At 43.8% G+C, this 17,647-nt stretch overlaps 1 protein-coding gene and 1 long non-coding RNA gene across 2 annotated transcripts; both read right to left on the bottom strand.

Moving 5' to 3' along the window:
* Positions 1 to 257: 257 nt before the first annotated feature.
* LOC117758454 lies at positions 258 to 14,937 on the bottom strand. The gene is made up of 3 exons (XR_004613292.1): positions 14,926 to 14,937; positions 8,351 to 8,357; positions 258 to 373 (listed from the first exon to the last, which is right to left on the bottom strand). It is a non-coding gene; the product is annotated as an uncharacterized LOC117758454 (long non-coding RNA).
* On the bottom strand, positions 968 to 2,467 carry LOC117758453 (thyroxine 5-deiodinase-like). The gene has a single exon (XM_034580154.1). It carries the CDS (start codon positions 2,371 to 2,373, stop codon positions 1,567 to 1,569), a length of 807 nt encoding a protein of 268 aa, XP_034436045.1. The 5' UTR covers positions 2,374 to 2,467; the 3' UTR covers positions 968 to 1,566.
* Positions 14,938 to 17,647: the final 2,710 nt, after the last annotated feature.

The raw sequence follows: 17,647 nt of genomic DNA, 5'->3' as shown, positions 1-17,647 counted from the left end.
GGGTCGGGCAAGTCAGTCGTCAATGCTCTAACTCCGGCATGACGCTTATACTTTTAGACGAGGCATGATTGGACCTGAACACATTTAAAAAGCACATGGCGGAGTGGGAGGAGGCCCATGTGGGATCTTCAGTAATCACATTGCTCTCTAATCCTAATTGTGTATGGCAGAGGTGTCTCGTGTGTGTGTGTGTGTGTGTGTGTGCATGTGTGTGTAAATTCCTGCTTGTGTAGGTGCACATACACAGTGACTTTACGGGGGAGGAGGCGAAGGGGCGTGTGTGGCAATGATGACAAAGGGAGAAAGAGTTAAAGATAGATGGATTAAAGACGCACCTCTCGGCGCTCAGAAGAAAACAATGTGACGTGTCTCACTCCCTCCGATGAGCATGTATATGTTTCATAGCCGACACTGAATACGCACTTGTTTGTTGAGCTGTCAGAATCTGACCTTTTCTGGCTTTTCACTCGATCAGCAGTGGTGTCATGATTCACGATCACCCCTGAACACAACGCGGAAAGGCCCTCTTCTTCTCTTTTAAACACACACACACACTTTGACACAAACATTTATCTCTAGCCTCCCTTATTAAGCGTGTGTCTTGGCTGAAAGTGGGTTAATTAAGCATGAATTCTTCACTAATGAGTCACAAGGAGCATTAAACTGCTGCTGTAAATTACTATGCAGCCACTTTACAATGGTGGATCACTTGGACCTGAATAGGCCTGAGTCTGAGGGGGGGGGGGGGGGAAGACAGTAAATCCTATAAACAATTAAGAAACAGACTGAAAACTGCACTTAGGTGCAACAACACAAAACTGGCAATCCCTCAAATGTCTTTCATGAATCCATCACTTTTCCTCCTGTGTCATTGTTACTCCCAATAAAGAACCACACAAAAAAAAATAAAAGACCAAAGGAAGAACTCGAACTTGTGTTGGTTCCACAGTCAACAGCACGTGATGGATGAGTGATCTGGACATTTATTAGAAAAAAAAATTTCAGTTACACAATGTTGTCAACATGTTACACACATGGGGTTGGCGCATGGAGGAGGAAGTACTTCCCCGTTAATATGGACCCGCTCCCGGTGTCAGGGAAAAGATCAGTGTCGGTTCTCTGGCTGCGCCTTTTAAAAACCGACCTTCATAGAAACACCGTGAGAGGAGCGAGATATTAACATGAGCGCGCGCGCACACACACACACACACACACTGTAGAAAAATAGAGTGATTACTTATTGAATCCAGTTTCAACTGATCCAAGACTTTTCCATACAAAAAAAAAAAACAGAAAATAAAATCGCTATAAGCAATTAATCAATTAACGTCGAGACAAGCACACATGAGTCAATTTATCAATGTATCAATAGATCAGCCTACAGCCTGGAGAGAGGCTTCAACCTGACTTCAGGCTATGAGTCCGGTTTCTGTCTTTATGTCTTTACGCGTGGAAAATAAACAAGTGTCCTGTGTGAACACTTGATAGCAGCATCTGGTAGTTTGCACTGTTGGGCTGGACACTGAGGCCGAATGGGCAGAGCAGCGGCTGGTTCAGCATCCTCAGCTACACATGGAGCACCGGCGTCTGGGAAGTCACCAGGTCGCTCCTGTACTGCTCCAGCCAGTCCCGGAGCCCCGATATTTGGTATCCCTCGGGACCCCTGCCCCCCTGGTACACCACCCGCTCGTCCCTCACGATGTAAAGTCTCTCAAAGTAGGCTCCGTACGCGGCGTTGGACGAGTTGTCCATGTTGTCCACCACCACGTTGCTGCCGGGCACCTCGCTGAGCAGCAGCTGCGCGGCTCGGAGCCGGTCCTCCAGGCAGCGGTGCTTGGGGATCTGGTACGGCGCGTCCGAGCTCACCCAGCCGTCCGACGGATGCGCCTCCTCGATATATACAACTAAAAAGTCCGCAATGTCCGCGTACTGGCTCACGACGCGCTGAAACGCGGCCAGGCGCGTCATGAACGGCGGTCAGGAGCAGCTGCCAAAGTTGAGGATGAGCGGTCTCTTCCCTTTCATGCAGTCCAGGATCCGGACCGGCCGCCCCCCCTGCGCCAGCACCACCTCGGTGTTGGGCGCCGCGCGTCCGAGGTGCGCGGATTTGAAAAAGTCCAGCCTCTGGCCGTACCACACGGCCCTGAGGGACTCCAAGGTGAACATCTTGTTGGAGTCGGAGACGCACACCGGCGGGTCGTCCGGGCCGTCCTGCCTCTCCCCCATCTTCAGCAGCACTTTTTTCCTGATGCACAAGAAATCCAGGAGCCACAGCATGACGGCGGCCAGGAGGAACCGGGGCAGCAGCATCAGGCACAGCGCCGCATGCTTCAGCGCCCTCGCCATTTGGACACCGCCGGAGTCGTGCATCATCTCTTTCCACCCCCCCCCCACCACCACCACCACCCAAGACGATGGGATGCGACTGGGCCGGCGAAAGAGACAAACTAGTATTTAGTCACCTTTACCCATTGGAGAAAACTATCTGACGCACACAGGCGCTCTTTTTATAGGTACAGCAAGCATTTGAATAATGGAGAAAAAAAAAGGAAACAAAACACGCCTCCGGTACCCGCACCGCCCACTCACATGGTGGGGATTACCTCCCATCAACTCCGGGCTCCGAACATCCAGGGACAGAGTCTGGATCAGCGTGTCCTGTCCACATGTCAGGACTCGACATGACAGCGCGCGGATCTCGCTCTCGTTCCGCGGCGACACACTCGCAGCAGTTGGACGTGACCGCAGCCGGACGCACAGATGCTCCTGAAAGTCGGGGGGAAAAAAGGGGGAAACATTTGACTTCACGTCATTTCTGCCTGTGAACTCAGATCTCTGTGGAACGGGGTTGCAGGAGCCGCTGTGGCCACTAGACGGCGCTGGTTTCACACACACCGCACAGACCTGGATGAGTCATTCGGGTGATCCGCCTCAGAGCTCACCCAAACACCCAGAGAGGAAGAGAGAGAGGCGGCGTGAACCTGCCACCACCAGTTTCATAACATAACACATTTTTCAATAAATTATGGTTGAGGTTTTTCTTTTGACCACCTTTTACAAAGCAATGATACAAACATTTGTAATTTCTCTGTGTATTTATTGTTGCGATTTGCACCCTGACGACCTGGCAAACAGGCGTCTCAGCCTCAAACGCTGGAGTAAAGGTCAAACAAAATACAATAGAGAAATATTGCCTTGTGTTTTGTAATCTCATTTAATCTGCTGAGATACAAAGCGATGACAGTTTGGTCTTAACCATGACCGCAGCGTGAGCGTGAGCCATATTACCTCACCTTGAAACTTTCCACTATTTCACAGTGGTTGACAGGAGGGCATACATACTGTACATGTGACGGTTGACCTGTTAGTGCAGGCGTGTCCCTGACTTTCCAGCCTGACCCCCAAACCCCTCCCTGCCACTGTGTGTGTGTGTGTGTGTGTGTTTTTAATCCCCCCCCCTGTGTCCCCTTTAGTGTCTTTTGTGTCGTCCACCTCCTCCTACAAACAGATGGAAAAATAAAGCCTATTATCGTCAACACAAACTGCCTTGTTACTATGGATATTTTAGTTTTTAATGCGGGTTGTTATCCCAATCGGCAGAAACTTATATCAGAGGAACGGAGGGGATGCTGACCCTAAAAGCAGACGGCGGTACTGAGAAAGTAGCACGCAGAGGTGGAGGGAGATGTAAGGACAACAGAGAGAGGAGAGAAGATTTATATAAGGGAGGAAAGTGGCATCTGGAGGAAGCAGACGAGGGGGAGAAGGGAGGAGGCAGATGTGTGAAGAGCTCCTTCATCACGTCGCAGAGGAGAAATAAGAGTACTCGAAGAGGTGGTGTAGTCCTCTGATGTATGAAATGTCTGGGCCATGTGCGGACATACCATAAACAGATTCATTTGTACTTGAGACGTATAAGCACTCCACAAGTCTGATGATGCAAGCTGAATCACAAGGGAGCAATTTTCCTCACCCTCTCACCTGGATAAAAGAAACGGGTCCAACATAAATCAACAGGAAACACACGGCAGAGAGCTGAAAATAAACTAAAGGCTTTAAATCATGGGTCACACTACCGCTCAGATGTGAAAATGTCGCATTCACCAAAGTGGTTGCTGAGATGTGAGAATGCTGCATTATCACTAACACTGAAGTCCTCTGGGGCAAGGAGCAAACAGTCCGATGATCAGAAAAGCCAAAAGCTTAGATTGAGTTCGCATTAGATTTACTATCTGTGAGCCTCCATGTCATCGAGAACCCTGGACAGCAGCCTCCCTGTGCTCCTGATATCACTCATTACAGAGATTCTAACTGTCTTCATTATTTAAACACAAACTAGACAAAATGCAACCAACCCACCAACCATACAGCCAACCAGCCACCCACCCAACCCACCAACCATACAGCCAACCAGCCAACCACCCACCCACCCAACCCACCAACCAGCCAACCATACAGCCAACCACCCAACCCACCAACCCACCAACCATACAGCCAACCAACCACCCACTCACCCAACCCACCACCCACCCACCCAACCCACCAACCAGCCAACCACCCACCCACCCAACCCACCAACCAGCCAACCATACAGCCAACCAACCACCCACTCACCCAACCCACCAACCAACCAGCCAACTCACCAACCAGCCAACCACCCAACCCACCAATTAGCCAACCAACTAGCCAACCATACAGCCAACCCACCAACCAGCCAGCCAACCAACCAGCCAACCAGCCAGGCAACCAGCCAACCAAACAGGCAACCAACCAGGCAACCAGCCAGCCAACCAACAAACCAGCCACCCACCCAACCCACCAACCCACCAACCAACCAGTCAGCCAACCAACCAACCAGCCAAAACGCCAACCATACAGCCAGCCAGCCAACCTGGGTGTTGATGTGGTTGTTATAGTAACTCTGATACCATATGAACGTCACATTAACCAGATTATCCAAACCGCTTAAAATAATACATTGCCATTATGAGAAGTATCCTTATTTTCCTTCTTGTTGACAGTTAGAAAATGAGATTGATGCATTTCTCATATCCGTACACTAAAGGCTAATTTATTCCCAACGTTAGATATGTAGGTGTCCTTGCTGTTTTCAACCCAGCCGCTTTTACCTCTTTCTTAAGGGGTACATTACATCACAACCTCCTCCACTGTTGCCATGCTTCTTTCAATTCACGTGTCCTCTAATAAATGACGCATGGAAGTACGACCGTTTCATCGTTTGGAACTGACGTATCTCTTGACGTACATAAAGGCAGCATAAATGAGCCTTGACTACAAAGAAACAGCTTAACAGGTGGAAATACTAAACACGGCTTTATTTAAGAGTAACAAAATCCATCCACCAGCACCTCTAAAGTTCACTAATTGACCCAAAACATGACAATACTGTGTTGTTGCTCCAGGGAACCAGTGGAAACTGCATCTGGCCAAGAGATAATCCACCACATGGCCCTATAAAACCATTACGTGTTGTTTCTACGAATAAAACAAACAAGATACAGTATAACTAATGTTTATTAGTGAGCTTTACAGGGGCTTAGGTTTTTGTTACCTTTGGACAGAGCCAGGCTATAGCGGCTTCCTCCAATGTTTCCAATCTTTGTGCTAAGCTAAGCTAACTGACGGGTTTCTCTTCTCGACACTTGAAAAAGAGACTCCAAACTGACTCCATAATTGTTACATGGACGTTTCAGATTTGTGCAAATTGTCCATGAGGCAGTTTTAAAAGTGAAATTGGAGTTCGGTCCTTGGCTTTCTTTTTCATTATTTACCACATTAAGGATTCAGCACTCAGTAATCAAGGTATTAATGAGAGTTGAGTGTTAGTGGTTACTCCAACTTTATTTGAAACCAAAAGTGAATGCATGAATATAAATAAATATAGTGGATAGAAATCCTCACTGCACAGTGAAAGTGTATTCGTGGAAGTGGGTCGAAGTTGAACCAGAACGTTGGTCCATAAACCATGACGGGCTGCTTTTCGGTTTTCTCCTCCAGATCCACGTGACTCGCCCTGAGGGCTACTTCCAAACTGTCTGATCGTTACGACTGCTGTTGTGTCTTGTTTTGCTTCTTTTTAGGAATTAACACATGGATACAGAACCACTGGCCAAACCTTGGAAAATACGATTTAAGACCTAACAAAATTAAATAACCCTTTAAAACACACACACACACACACACACACACACACACACACACACACACACACACACACACACACACACACACACTCACTTCTTTGAGGCCGACACCTGCAATCACAGCACAAGACGTCCAGGCCGACTGGAGGCACCTGGGACTGTTCAGCAGCTGTGGGACTGGAGGCCTATGATGGTTTCGCAGAACTAATAACAAACCAGATGTGCAGCAACTACATGTCTCAACTACTTTTACACGCACAACTGCAAGTATAAAGTTTGTTTGTTTAGCAAACAAAGTAGTAAAAGTGATACCAGGCGCTTTCCACTAGGATTAGAGTGTGAATATGTTTACCATTACTCCACAACATCTAACACTAAACAGAATAAGTAGCATTTAGGAGGTTAACATCATCAAAACTATGCGACTATCAGCTCACTGGATTTATCTCAAAGCTTAAACGATGAGAAAACTAGAATGGTACTCAGTGGAGAGACGTCAACAGAATTCTTCATATTAATGTGTAGCTCTTATAGCAGTAATATAAAAGAAAAAACAGTGGATATGAAAAACCAATGTAACATTTACTCAGTACGAATACCTGCTCAAGAGAAATAGAATTAACAAAATATTATATAGCAACACAATATATGTCAAGCAGAAAAGCTAAAGTTAAACAACAATACACAACAACTTTTAACAAATATTGAAATTGAAAATATTGAAGTCTTTAAGTTTCAAATCTTTTAATTTTTAATGTTAAATAAAGGCAATGAAATAGTTTTTCACGTCATCCTGCTTACACACAGACAGACAGACAGACAGATAAAAAAGGCAGGGAGACAGATAAAAAGCAATGAAAACATAACCTCCTTGGTGAAGGTAATTATATAATTCTAAGTATTGATCTCATTCAGAAAATGGGAACCACCCTGAATGGAATACATTACATTATCTTTAAATGTCATGAGATAGTAGCTGCTGAAGTGGTTTAACTGTTGTCCTGTGTTAGCGTGGAACACAAACAACTCTGACATTTGAAAATAAAAACTTTGGTCCTGGGGTTGTGCAAACGTTTCCGTGCACGTCTCACATGGATTTCACATTGTGTAGCTCAAAAGGACTAGAGCCTATATTTGGTTGTGTTGATCAAAGTTCAGAAAAAAAAAAAAAAGGGTAGACAGAACATGTTCCATTGAAATGGAAGTGACTCAGATGCTGATGTGCAAGCGGACGACCCCTCAAGCAGCTGAAATCCAGCAAGCTAATGAACTGAACTAATGAGCTACTGTGCTGTCTCACGAAGCCTGTCGTTCTAGCTCCAACATGGCCACTCCGTTCAATTCATCCCAGTCTTAACATGATCTGGATTTACAAGATGATGCACATTTGTGTGTGTAAAGGCTTAGCATATGACAGCAATAAGAAAGGGACTTGATTAGTTTAAACACTTGTTGCAGAGGGAAGGCGATGCTCTAATTGCTCTTTCCTGAACATGGGCTAACGGAGAGGAGTTTCTTATCTGATGTAATGTCACACTAATGATGTAATTTGTACTGCAGGACATTGAAGTGCTGCCAAACCAAGCGTTTACCTTAAACGCGAGGAACGTCGCCCGCCCGAGCCCAAAGTGTCTGATCTGAGTCTGTAATAGAGCAACATTTTAACAGCCCGGCCTCTATAATCAGGAGTTCCTGTGAAAGTGGTCTCTGCACACAGCGCTCTGTTAAACTGCTGCTGTGATCTGGATTAGACCACTGGCGTCGTTTGGTTGGACACCCAGGCTAAAACGAGGAAAAGACCATGTGTGCTGGCTTGCCGACAACTCCTGGTCAGCGTTGGATTCTCTGGGCCGAATCTGATTTTCTTGGAACCGCTAGGACTTCTAAGATCAGCTCGAGTTCAGCCCAGTGTGAACAAAACGGCTCAAGAGGCCGTCGCAGAAAGTTTAAGCTTAAGCTCATTAACCCTAGCGAGGATTGTCAACATACAGACACTCAACAAGTCATGGATCCCTTAAATCACAGGCCCTGTCCACGCATACAAACACACGTGCACACATGTGCACACACATGACCGCTGAATACCTTTTAAGCACATGATTACGAATGCAACCGAAGGACTGGGACACTGATTTACACTGATTACACAAGCCCCCTCGGGTGCTTCAACCCAGACGCTCAATCACCTTTATCCTCCAGAAACCCTTATTCAGCTTTAGTCAGCAAGTCTCACAATCTGTTTTTCTAAATTAGAATGAATTTGTTTCATTGTAGTGTGGATATGCATATAGACAATAATATTAAATAAACACAACACAGCAAATCTACCTACTTATTCCACAAACATCTGTCCGTCTGTATATATGTGGAGCGCACATCTCGCAAACCGTCCATCTTATCAACTTCACACTTGGCATGTGTATTTAAAATCGACCGAAAAAGTGCAGTGTCGAGTTTGGTGCGATTTGGAAACAGGATACATTCAATATTAATAGAAATTTAATAAGCAGCGCTCTGTAGCAGTCAGTGGGAGTTGAACAAGTCCTCCTCTACGTCCTCGGATAAACTACGGGCCAAAATCACTTCCCTGATTCTTTTTTACAGTAAATAATTCAAACTAATATATGAACCAAACACGTGAACAGTAATGAAAAACTTTGACTACGCAATCTTCACTGCAGATAAACCAGGTAGGATGAACACAAAGTTTTCTAACTTCCCTCTGCACCACAGACTGTTTATAAAAAAGCTCTGCACACAACGTGCAGCACACAAACAATAAAAAGTGACGGTATATTCTAGATCCGTTTGAGGAGGACTCACTAATGACAAGGAATAATAATGAAGTAGCTCCGGAGCTTTAACACAGGACAAGAGAACAGCCCCTTCCCAAACAGGCAGGTTTAAACGGCCACTGCACAAGTATAATAAATGAATCATACAAGATGCCAGAGAGGAACAGGAATAAAAAAGTCATTATTCATGAGGTTTTCTCTCATACAATGTTACCACAAAACTAATTTAGGCAGCGTTTAAATTGTGTGAATTCTCCTTTCTTTTTAAACATGCTACTCTGCCACCACAGTCCCACAGCTCCTGCTACTTTTCACGCTGTCAACCGCCAGCTTCACAAGTCTAGCTCGATGAAACACTGGCGGTCTGAGCCTCGATTCTGTTGTTTTCTGAGATTTTTCTCTTTTTTTTTTTTTTGCTGAAATAAAACTGCTGGAACCCTGCTTCATTAGACAACAGCCTGGATCTTGGCATGGGAGCGCAGGTCATACAAGGACATCCCAGAATAGGAAAAACAGCCCGGACAGAGCCTCCAGCTAAGCACTAAGAGTGGCAGGAATCCAGACGAAAACCGTTACACTACACTGGCCGCTGGAGAGTCACTGAGTACACACTCAAGTCCCAGGTACGACACGCACCTGTTATTGCAACTATACTTTTAACTTTCTGTGATGTCATTGTGGTGATATAAGTTTCACGAGAGGGTAAAGTTACAATAAAAGGCACTTTTGACTATTCATGGTTAAAACACAGCCTTGTCCCTTATGCTTGTCAAGCATTCTAGTAGGTTTGTAGTTACTAAGCAACCGACATGTAGTCCCTCTCAGGCTAATCCTTCCTGTGGCTGCTGTGGCTGCATGGAGCCTTCGATGCACACTGATACATCACCTCGGATCACCAGCACCCCTTTGTCCGCAAGAGCAGCGCTGATACACCAAACGGCACGTCCTTAAAGAGGCATGGCTCCACGCGGCTCGGCCATTTAGCCGCTGCAAAATAACCAATCTGTCGTATTGATAAAGAGTCGGCGCTGGGAGGGTAGGCGTGTTTTACACCGTGTTCCTTCCTGCGGTTTATCAGCGTAATCAGAAATGAGCCTCTTTTGACTTTTTACCACAAACACAACCAAAACCAAGCAGATGAAGTCGGGACAAAGTGCGTCAGCTGAGGCTGGATGTGATACTGTTGTGTACATGACGCAACTATTCCCAAAACCACAAGCATAGAGTTAATATCCAGGAGGGGTTTCCAATTTCCAAGTACTGAAGCTACTATGTTATTTGGATTTTGACGGGAAATTCCGTCATGTTTTGCTCATTCACAACCCTTTCCCAGGGATAGTCCTTGTCTCGAAGGATGCTTGTTATTAAGGCACGATAACAAAGTCTTTCTTTGGAAATGTTTTCCTGGGATTCAGTGTTTACGTGACCCACTTGGAAAACGAAACTATGAATGAGAACAAAACTGAAATCACATATTTTTCTTTTCATGTTGTCAACAGGTTTTAATTAAAGCAAACCCTCCATGTGTGATGAATGTCCAATGACTATTAAAATTAAATGAATGATGAAATACCAATCGTAAAAAAATTGTTTGGATTTGCCTTGTACATGTGTTTTAAAATTCTACACACACACACAGTGGATACGGTAAAAGCACATTATTCATTTTAAAAGCTTAAAATGTTGTAAAATATACTTGACTCATGAGAGTTGTATCAATGTGGTATCAAGCCATGATCCAGCACCTATAGAGTTTACTAATGCACACGTTATATATTGTTTTTTATATCTAAACTAAAAGTTAAGTGTGAAAAGGACACGTTATGTTTTATGGGGAAAGGATCAGGCTAGTTGAGCTAAGCTAAACTGCTGCATGTTTATTGTACACGTGAGTGATGTTAGTGTTCTCATCCAAGCAAGACTGTGAATTCCTTTAAATTAATATATTAATGTGGGTTTTTTGAGAAAGAAAACCTTGGTTTTTCCTTACATGTTTGTCCTTGAACTGGAAATGACCTGATTTATAGGCCTGTCTTTACTGTTTCCGCTCCTCCAGAGGCGACACCGTAGACGGCGTTAAGACCATAATCACTCAAATATGACGTTTTATCACAGCCATATATTTTAGGGATGTAGGAGCCGCACTTATCTAAACACCGGATATTTAGAATAGGATAATATAGATCTGTGTTATATATCACTATAACGAATTGTGAGTATGTGAATGTTCTCCTCAGCATGAAAAGTGTTCTTTAAAACAAAACTCCTTTCATATGCTATAGTTATATGTATACTACATACATATGTATATACTATATGCTATATAGTTTTCTATCTGATAAAAGTACGGAAATACATTTGACATAGTTAGCAAAGTGGAAAACATTCACTATATATTTTACCTTAAAAAATGTTGGAGCACCCAAATATAACAATGTGTTTTGACTGTACTAAAATAGACTTTGTGGAACGCTAAGGTGCCATATTACAAATTTTAATATACTGCAAGAATAGCATGTATCTTTGCTACTAAATGTATATTCTGTTTGCCAAAATTGTATTAGTATTTGTGTTTTGATAAACAGCTACAGATAACTTTAGGAGAAGGCTGCATTACTTGTTGTTTTCCCAGCACTTATTAAAACAGCAGGAACTATGTTTTATTTGGGCTTATTTGGCTGTTTCAATGCATTTCACCTCTAAAAATAAAGTCTGTTCTTTTAATGATGGATGAAACATGAAATAGTCGAATGTGTCATTGATTTTACTGCCTTTGACCTTACGCAGTTGCTGGTTTTGTGTGAGTATTTGCCAAGGCTCCACATTCCTTCAAATTTGAAAGGAAAGAAATATTTCTTTTATCTATGACAATTTCATTTTATTTGCCCTCTGCCCCTCGTCTGTGAAAATTCCAGCTGTAGACTTGTGTTTTTAGGATCAGTTTAACCATTGGTCCTGTTATCATGAGCCACGTGAAAACCCTGAACTGTGAATTAACAGCATGCAACATATGGTAAACAGTGCGCCCGGAAAGCTTTGTACTTTAAGAGCAGAATTTCCTTCAGGAGCGGTGTTGAGCAAAGTTTTGCATAATTCAGGGACCACTTCTCTTCTCCCTCATGAACTGTGTTCACCTCACATGACCCGAGCGCCGGTTTACGTGGCTGAGGGATCACAGACTCACACAGAGCTGAAGCTGAGTTGCTGAACTCCCTCCAGTATGAAGGATTTTTTTTCCCCGTGGAAGCAATTTCAACGTCGACATGTCTTGGTTTGTTAAATGTTAACAGCAACACGGAATAGTACAAGGAGAACACAAGCAGCCGTGCAGCTACTGATTGCATTTGTCTTTCTTTCTTTTAAATGTATTTATACAGCCTTAAACCCTAACAAAAATGATCTCAGGGCACTTTTGTTATAGAGCAGGTCTAGATCGTATAGACCCAACAATCCCCCAGTGATGGAGGCGTGGAAATGGAGAGAAACCTCAAACCGAACAGGCTCGGGGTGGGTGGACATTCAAAATCATTATCAGACGTGAACTCCTGAAAATATCCAGGAAGTTGGATCACAACATTTTCCAGACTCTGCCTTATGAAGGAACGCAGCAGGAGATTGTCCAGGTCAGACGTGTTCACAACATCAGGAACATTTCTGGAACAATCAGGCGAGAGGAGGCGCCTGGGTTACACATGTAGGAGGCAGGAAATCACATGTTTTTGTTTACACCACATCAACACTGGTATTGTCCCTCATCACAAAGCTCTTAAATCTCGTAGTCTCTCTAAGTTGACATCATCATCTCCATCTTCTACGTGTATGACACCTTTCTCACCTTTCTCAAGTTCCAGAGAATTTCTACATCACAGAAAAAATGTCTGGAGTTCAGTGCATGCCTGAAAGCAGTTTTGTAAAGAGACACAGTACTTTGTGCAGTACAGAGCCTAGAGAATAAATAAAATTCAAAAGTGAGCCATCAAATGTTACAAAAAACTCCAAAGTAGTGACCCCCCCCCCACTAAATTACAAGAGTAGGGCTTAACTGTCACAGATACAGACACAGTCGGTAGAGAAAGGACGAGGCTTCAAATGTTAAAATATGAAATTATAAGAGTGGAAAAGAAATTTGATAAACTAATCCCAATGTTTACAAAGGTTTTTATTATTATTTCATAACTGCCATTGTATATTTTGTGGGTATTCATACCACGGTTTTAAATTTTAAGTAATTACATTGCTAAAACAGAAGACCAGAGTCAATGCTGATCATTTTCCTTCTGGCTTGCTCCAAAATGGAAGCAGCTATTGTCGATTATTAACTTTGTTGCATCACTCTGCTGCCAACTCTCATGCATTGAGTGTTTTTTATCCTCCCATGTAAGAATTTGTACATTTAAGCAAAGTAACAGCAGCATCAACAGATCTCTGCACTTTCTGGTGGAGCAGGCAATAATAATGACTCTGTGGGCGAGCAACTAACTCACTGAACATGAGTGGAACAAAGTTGGAGAGAGCCAGACCCATTATATCGAATGACAGTGTTATTGTAGGTTGCAGCAATCCACCAAATTTTAAAAGCAAAGGCTAAAGGAACAAACACATATTACAATAGTTAATGTAATGTTATGAACTGAATGTTTAAAATTGTTGTCCTGGCACACACAGAGTTTCCAAACATCTGCACATGCTGAGTTGTCTGCTGTGAGATATTCTACCTAAGTTATAAATCAAAAGGCATCGTCAAGCATGTCCACATTCAGGATTTTTGACCGATACTGCACAAACAAATAAATTATACTTCTAGGTGATAAATAAAATTGAGCTCAAGGTGAAAGATCACATTGGTTATACAAGAACAATCATGCAAAAAAGTTTCAGTCAAATAGTCAGTTAAATAGCAATGGGGTTAATTTATAAAAGACAGAACAATAATAATGATAATAAGATAAATATACAGTAATAGAATAAAATGTGTATTTACAAAAAAACAAAACAGGGACATATAAACCTGTAATAACCCGAGTCATATTGCAAGGTGTCAGGATTACAGGATGGTCACTTTTGATGTGATCTAACAAGGTGTTGAATTTCTATTTTTAATCTACTTTAAGACGACAGTGTGGCAAATGGCAACACGGTCGAGCAAGTGCAGGCACGTGGAGCCATTTGTCTCAGCTGAGGAATGCAACTTGATATGCCACCATGTGAGAAGGAGAAGTGAAGTGACAGAGTGATGGAACATTTCTGTGCACAGTCACCTGCTTAGCTGAATGATTGGCTTCAACAAAATGTGTACCTACACTGTACCCACACAGTACCTACACTTTGCTCTTTACGTGGCCTCATCTTCGGCTTTTTCTGCAGAACAACTCGAGCGTGAATCTTTCCTACATTGTCCCCGTTCTAACAAATTTTGAAACGTTACCTCTGGAATCATCGTCAAAGTTCTTGTTGGATTTGAAAGCTGATACCTGCCTCCTCGACCAACTACAAGCTAAACTTTCCAAAGATCCCGGCAGTTTTGAGACCTTCAAATATATTGTTAATTTATGACATAGGTCTGACATCGTCCCTACTATTTATTTTTTAATAATTTTTTTTTATCCAAGGTATAGTCGGAAGGGATGTGTCTTTAGTTTGCGGCGGAAGATGTGTAGACTTTCTGCTATCCTGATGTCATTGGGGAGCTCGTTCCACCATCTAGGAGCCAGGACAGCAAACAGTCGTGATTTTGTTGAGTGTTTAGCTCATAGTGAGGGAGCAACAAGCCGATTGGCAGATGCAGAGCGGAGTGGACGGGCTGGGGTGTAACGTTTGACCATGTCCTGGATGTACACTGGACCCGATCCGTTCGCAGCACGGTACGCAAGTACTAGTGTTTTGAAATGTAGGCGGGCAGCCACTGGTAACCAGCGAAGGGAGGGGAGGAGCGGAGTAGTGTGAGTGAATTTAGGTAGGTTAAAGACCAGTCGAGTTGCTGCATTCTGGATGATCTGCAGAGGTGGGATGGCACTAGCAGGCAGACCAGCCAGGAGGGAGTTACAATAGTCTAGGCGTGAGATGACCAGAGCCTGGACCAGAACCTGCGCTGCCTTCTGAGTGAGAAGGGGACATATTCTCCTGATGTTGTACAGCATGTATCTACAGGAACGTGTTGTTGCAGTAATGTTCGCAGTAAGGGAGAGTTGACTGTCGAGTGTCACACCCAGGTTCCTAGCAGGCTGGGTGGGGGCTAACACGGAGTTGTCACAGATCCTCTCCAAGTTACCCGGTAAGTGCGGCCATTGAGGTAGGATGAGAGCAGGGAGAGAGCAGAGCCTGAGATGCCCAGGTCCTGAAGGGAGGAAATAAGGATCTGGTGGTTCACTGTGTTATTTGCAGCAGAAAGGTCTAGAACAGAGGTCACTAACAGGCGGACCGCGGTCCGGGTCCGGACCCAGAAGCCGTCCCGTACGGACCCGAACCTACAGCCAAAACAGAAGGTTATGATTTAAAACCTGACGGAGCGCTTCTATTTGTAACCGGCACAGCTTTTGTAGTCTTTACGGTAGTGGTTTAGCAGATGAGGAAACGCACAGACCAATTGCATGCGAGTTAAGCCATCCCACGTGATACTACTCAGCCAATCAAGTCTGTGCATTCCAGGCGGTAAACATTGCGACTCTACAGTGCAGACAGATGAGAGAGTTAGAGGCAAGTTACACATGAAAAGACGGTAGAAAGAAAAAGAAAGATAGAGATACAGGTAGAGAAAACAAAGGGAGAGATACAGAGGAGTGAGACGGAGAAAGGGAGAGAAACAGGAGTGAGATGGAGAAAGTGGAGAAACAGGAGTGAGACGGTGAAAGTGGAGAAACAGGAGTGAGACGGAGAAAGTTGAGAAACAGATGAGTGAGACGGAGAAAGTTGAGAAACAGATGAGTGAGACGGAGAAAGGGAGAGATACAGACGACTGAGCCGGAGAAAGTTGAGAAACAGAGGAGTGAGACAGAGAAAGTTGAGAAACAGAGGAGTGAGACGGAGAAAGGGAGAAACAGATGAGTGAGACGGAGAGAAAGTTGAGAAACAGAGGAGTGAGACGGAGAAAGGGAGAGATACAGACGACTGAGACGGAGAAAGTTGAGAAACAGATGAGTGAGACGGAGAAAGTTGAGAAACAGAGGAGTGAGACGGAGAAAGGGAGAGAAAAAGACGAAAAAAGTGAGGGAGTGGGATATAAGAGGGGAAGAAAGTGATTCTAAAACTGTTCAATTGTTAAGATGTGTTGAGATTTATTATCTGTAAAATTAGTTGAGACTTTTGAGTCAAGATGTGAAACAGAAAAAGGGAAATTCAAGCTTTTGCTCCCTTTATTTTATTTTTCTGAAGTTAAGCCCTTTATTTGAACATGCACAATTTTCACATTTTATTTATTTTCTCTTATTTTGAAATGCAGCCCTACTTTTATTTAGTTAATGAGAGAACATTATACATATCTGCAATCATACATATATGTTCAGTTCTATGTTACGTGACAATAAATATTGTCAAAGTTTTTGAATCGTACTGAATTCATTTGATTTGACAGTCAGGTATTTAGTACATGCAGATGTTGGTACAACTACTAGGCTACTTAAATATATATCACACTAAATAGTTAGACCTTATGATCTTCCGGACCTTTGCTTCAAGAAATTTTCTCTAACTGGACCTCTTTACATTTTAGTTGAATACCCCTGGTCTAGAAGGTTAAGGACAGAGGAGAGAGAGGCTGCTCTAGCAGTGTGAAGTTGCTCAGAGACAGCAAGGAGGGCAGTCTCAGTTGAGTGGCCTGCCTTGAAACCAGACAGGTGAGGATCGAGAAGGTTGTTATGGTGAAGATAGGAGGAGAGTTGATTAGCTCGCTCGAGAGATTTGGAAAGAAAGGGAAGAAGAGAGACAGATCTGTAGTTGTTTACTTCAGACGGGTTGAGGGTGGGTTTCTTCAGGAGAGGCTTTCGTCTTACCTCCTTCAGAGAGTTAGGGAAACAGCCAGTTGACAGGGAAGTGTTGATAAGATGGGTGAGAAAAGGAAGAAGGTCGGGAGCAATAGACTGGAGAGTGTGAGATGGGATGGGGTCAAGGGGGCAGGTGGTCGGGCGGGCGGAGGTTACCAAGGTAAGAACTTGATTGGGAGACAGGAGGGTGAAAGAGGAAAGCGAAGGGGATGAAGATGAAGATGAAGTTGACGGAAATGTAGTTGCAGGAGGTGGATTTGAAAATGAGGAGCGTATGTCATTTATCTTTTTTGTAAAGTAGAAGAAGATGGAGAACAGCTTTTAGGGGTTTCGAAAATGAGGATTGAATTCTAGTTTGGTAAAAAGAGCTTTTGGCTGCAGAAATAGAGGCAGAGAAAGAGGAGGGAAGAGATTGATAAGTGAGCAGGTCGTCAGGGTTTTTAGATTTTCGCCATTTCCTTTATGATGCTCGTCTTACTATACTTACCTTACTATTATGTTGAAAACTATCAAGTCGCCATCACTTTTATTTTAAGATTCCACAAATATCCTGCCTCTCTCCACTCAACAGGAAGACGCAGAATATCCCTCAGTGGCTAACATGAGCACGAGCTTTGGGGAGATGAGTTTCCTGCTCCACCTTACCCTCCAGCCCAGGATCTGGTTCTGGCTCTGCCTCAGGGAGCTCGTGTGTGGACATTCCAAGAGGATG

Source organism: Hippoglossus hippoglossus, chromosome 24 (assembly GCF_009819705.1).
Source record: "Hippoglossus hippoglossus isolate fHipHip1 chromosome 24, fHipHip1.pri, whole genome shotgun sequence".
Taxonomy (NCBI): Eukaryota; Metazoa; Chordata; class Actinopteri; order Pleuronectiformes; family Pleuronectidae; genus Hippoglossus; species Hippoglossus hippoglossus.
This window is presented reverse-complemented; position numbering and strand designations above follow the sequence as displayed.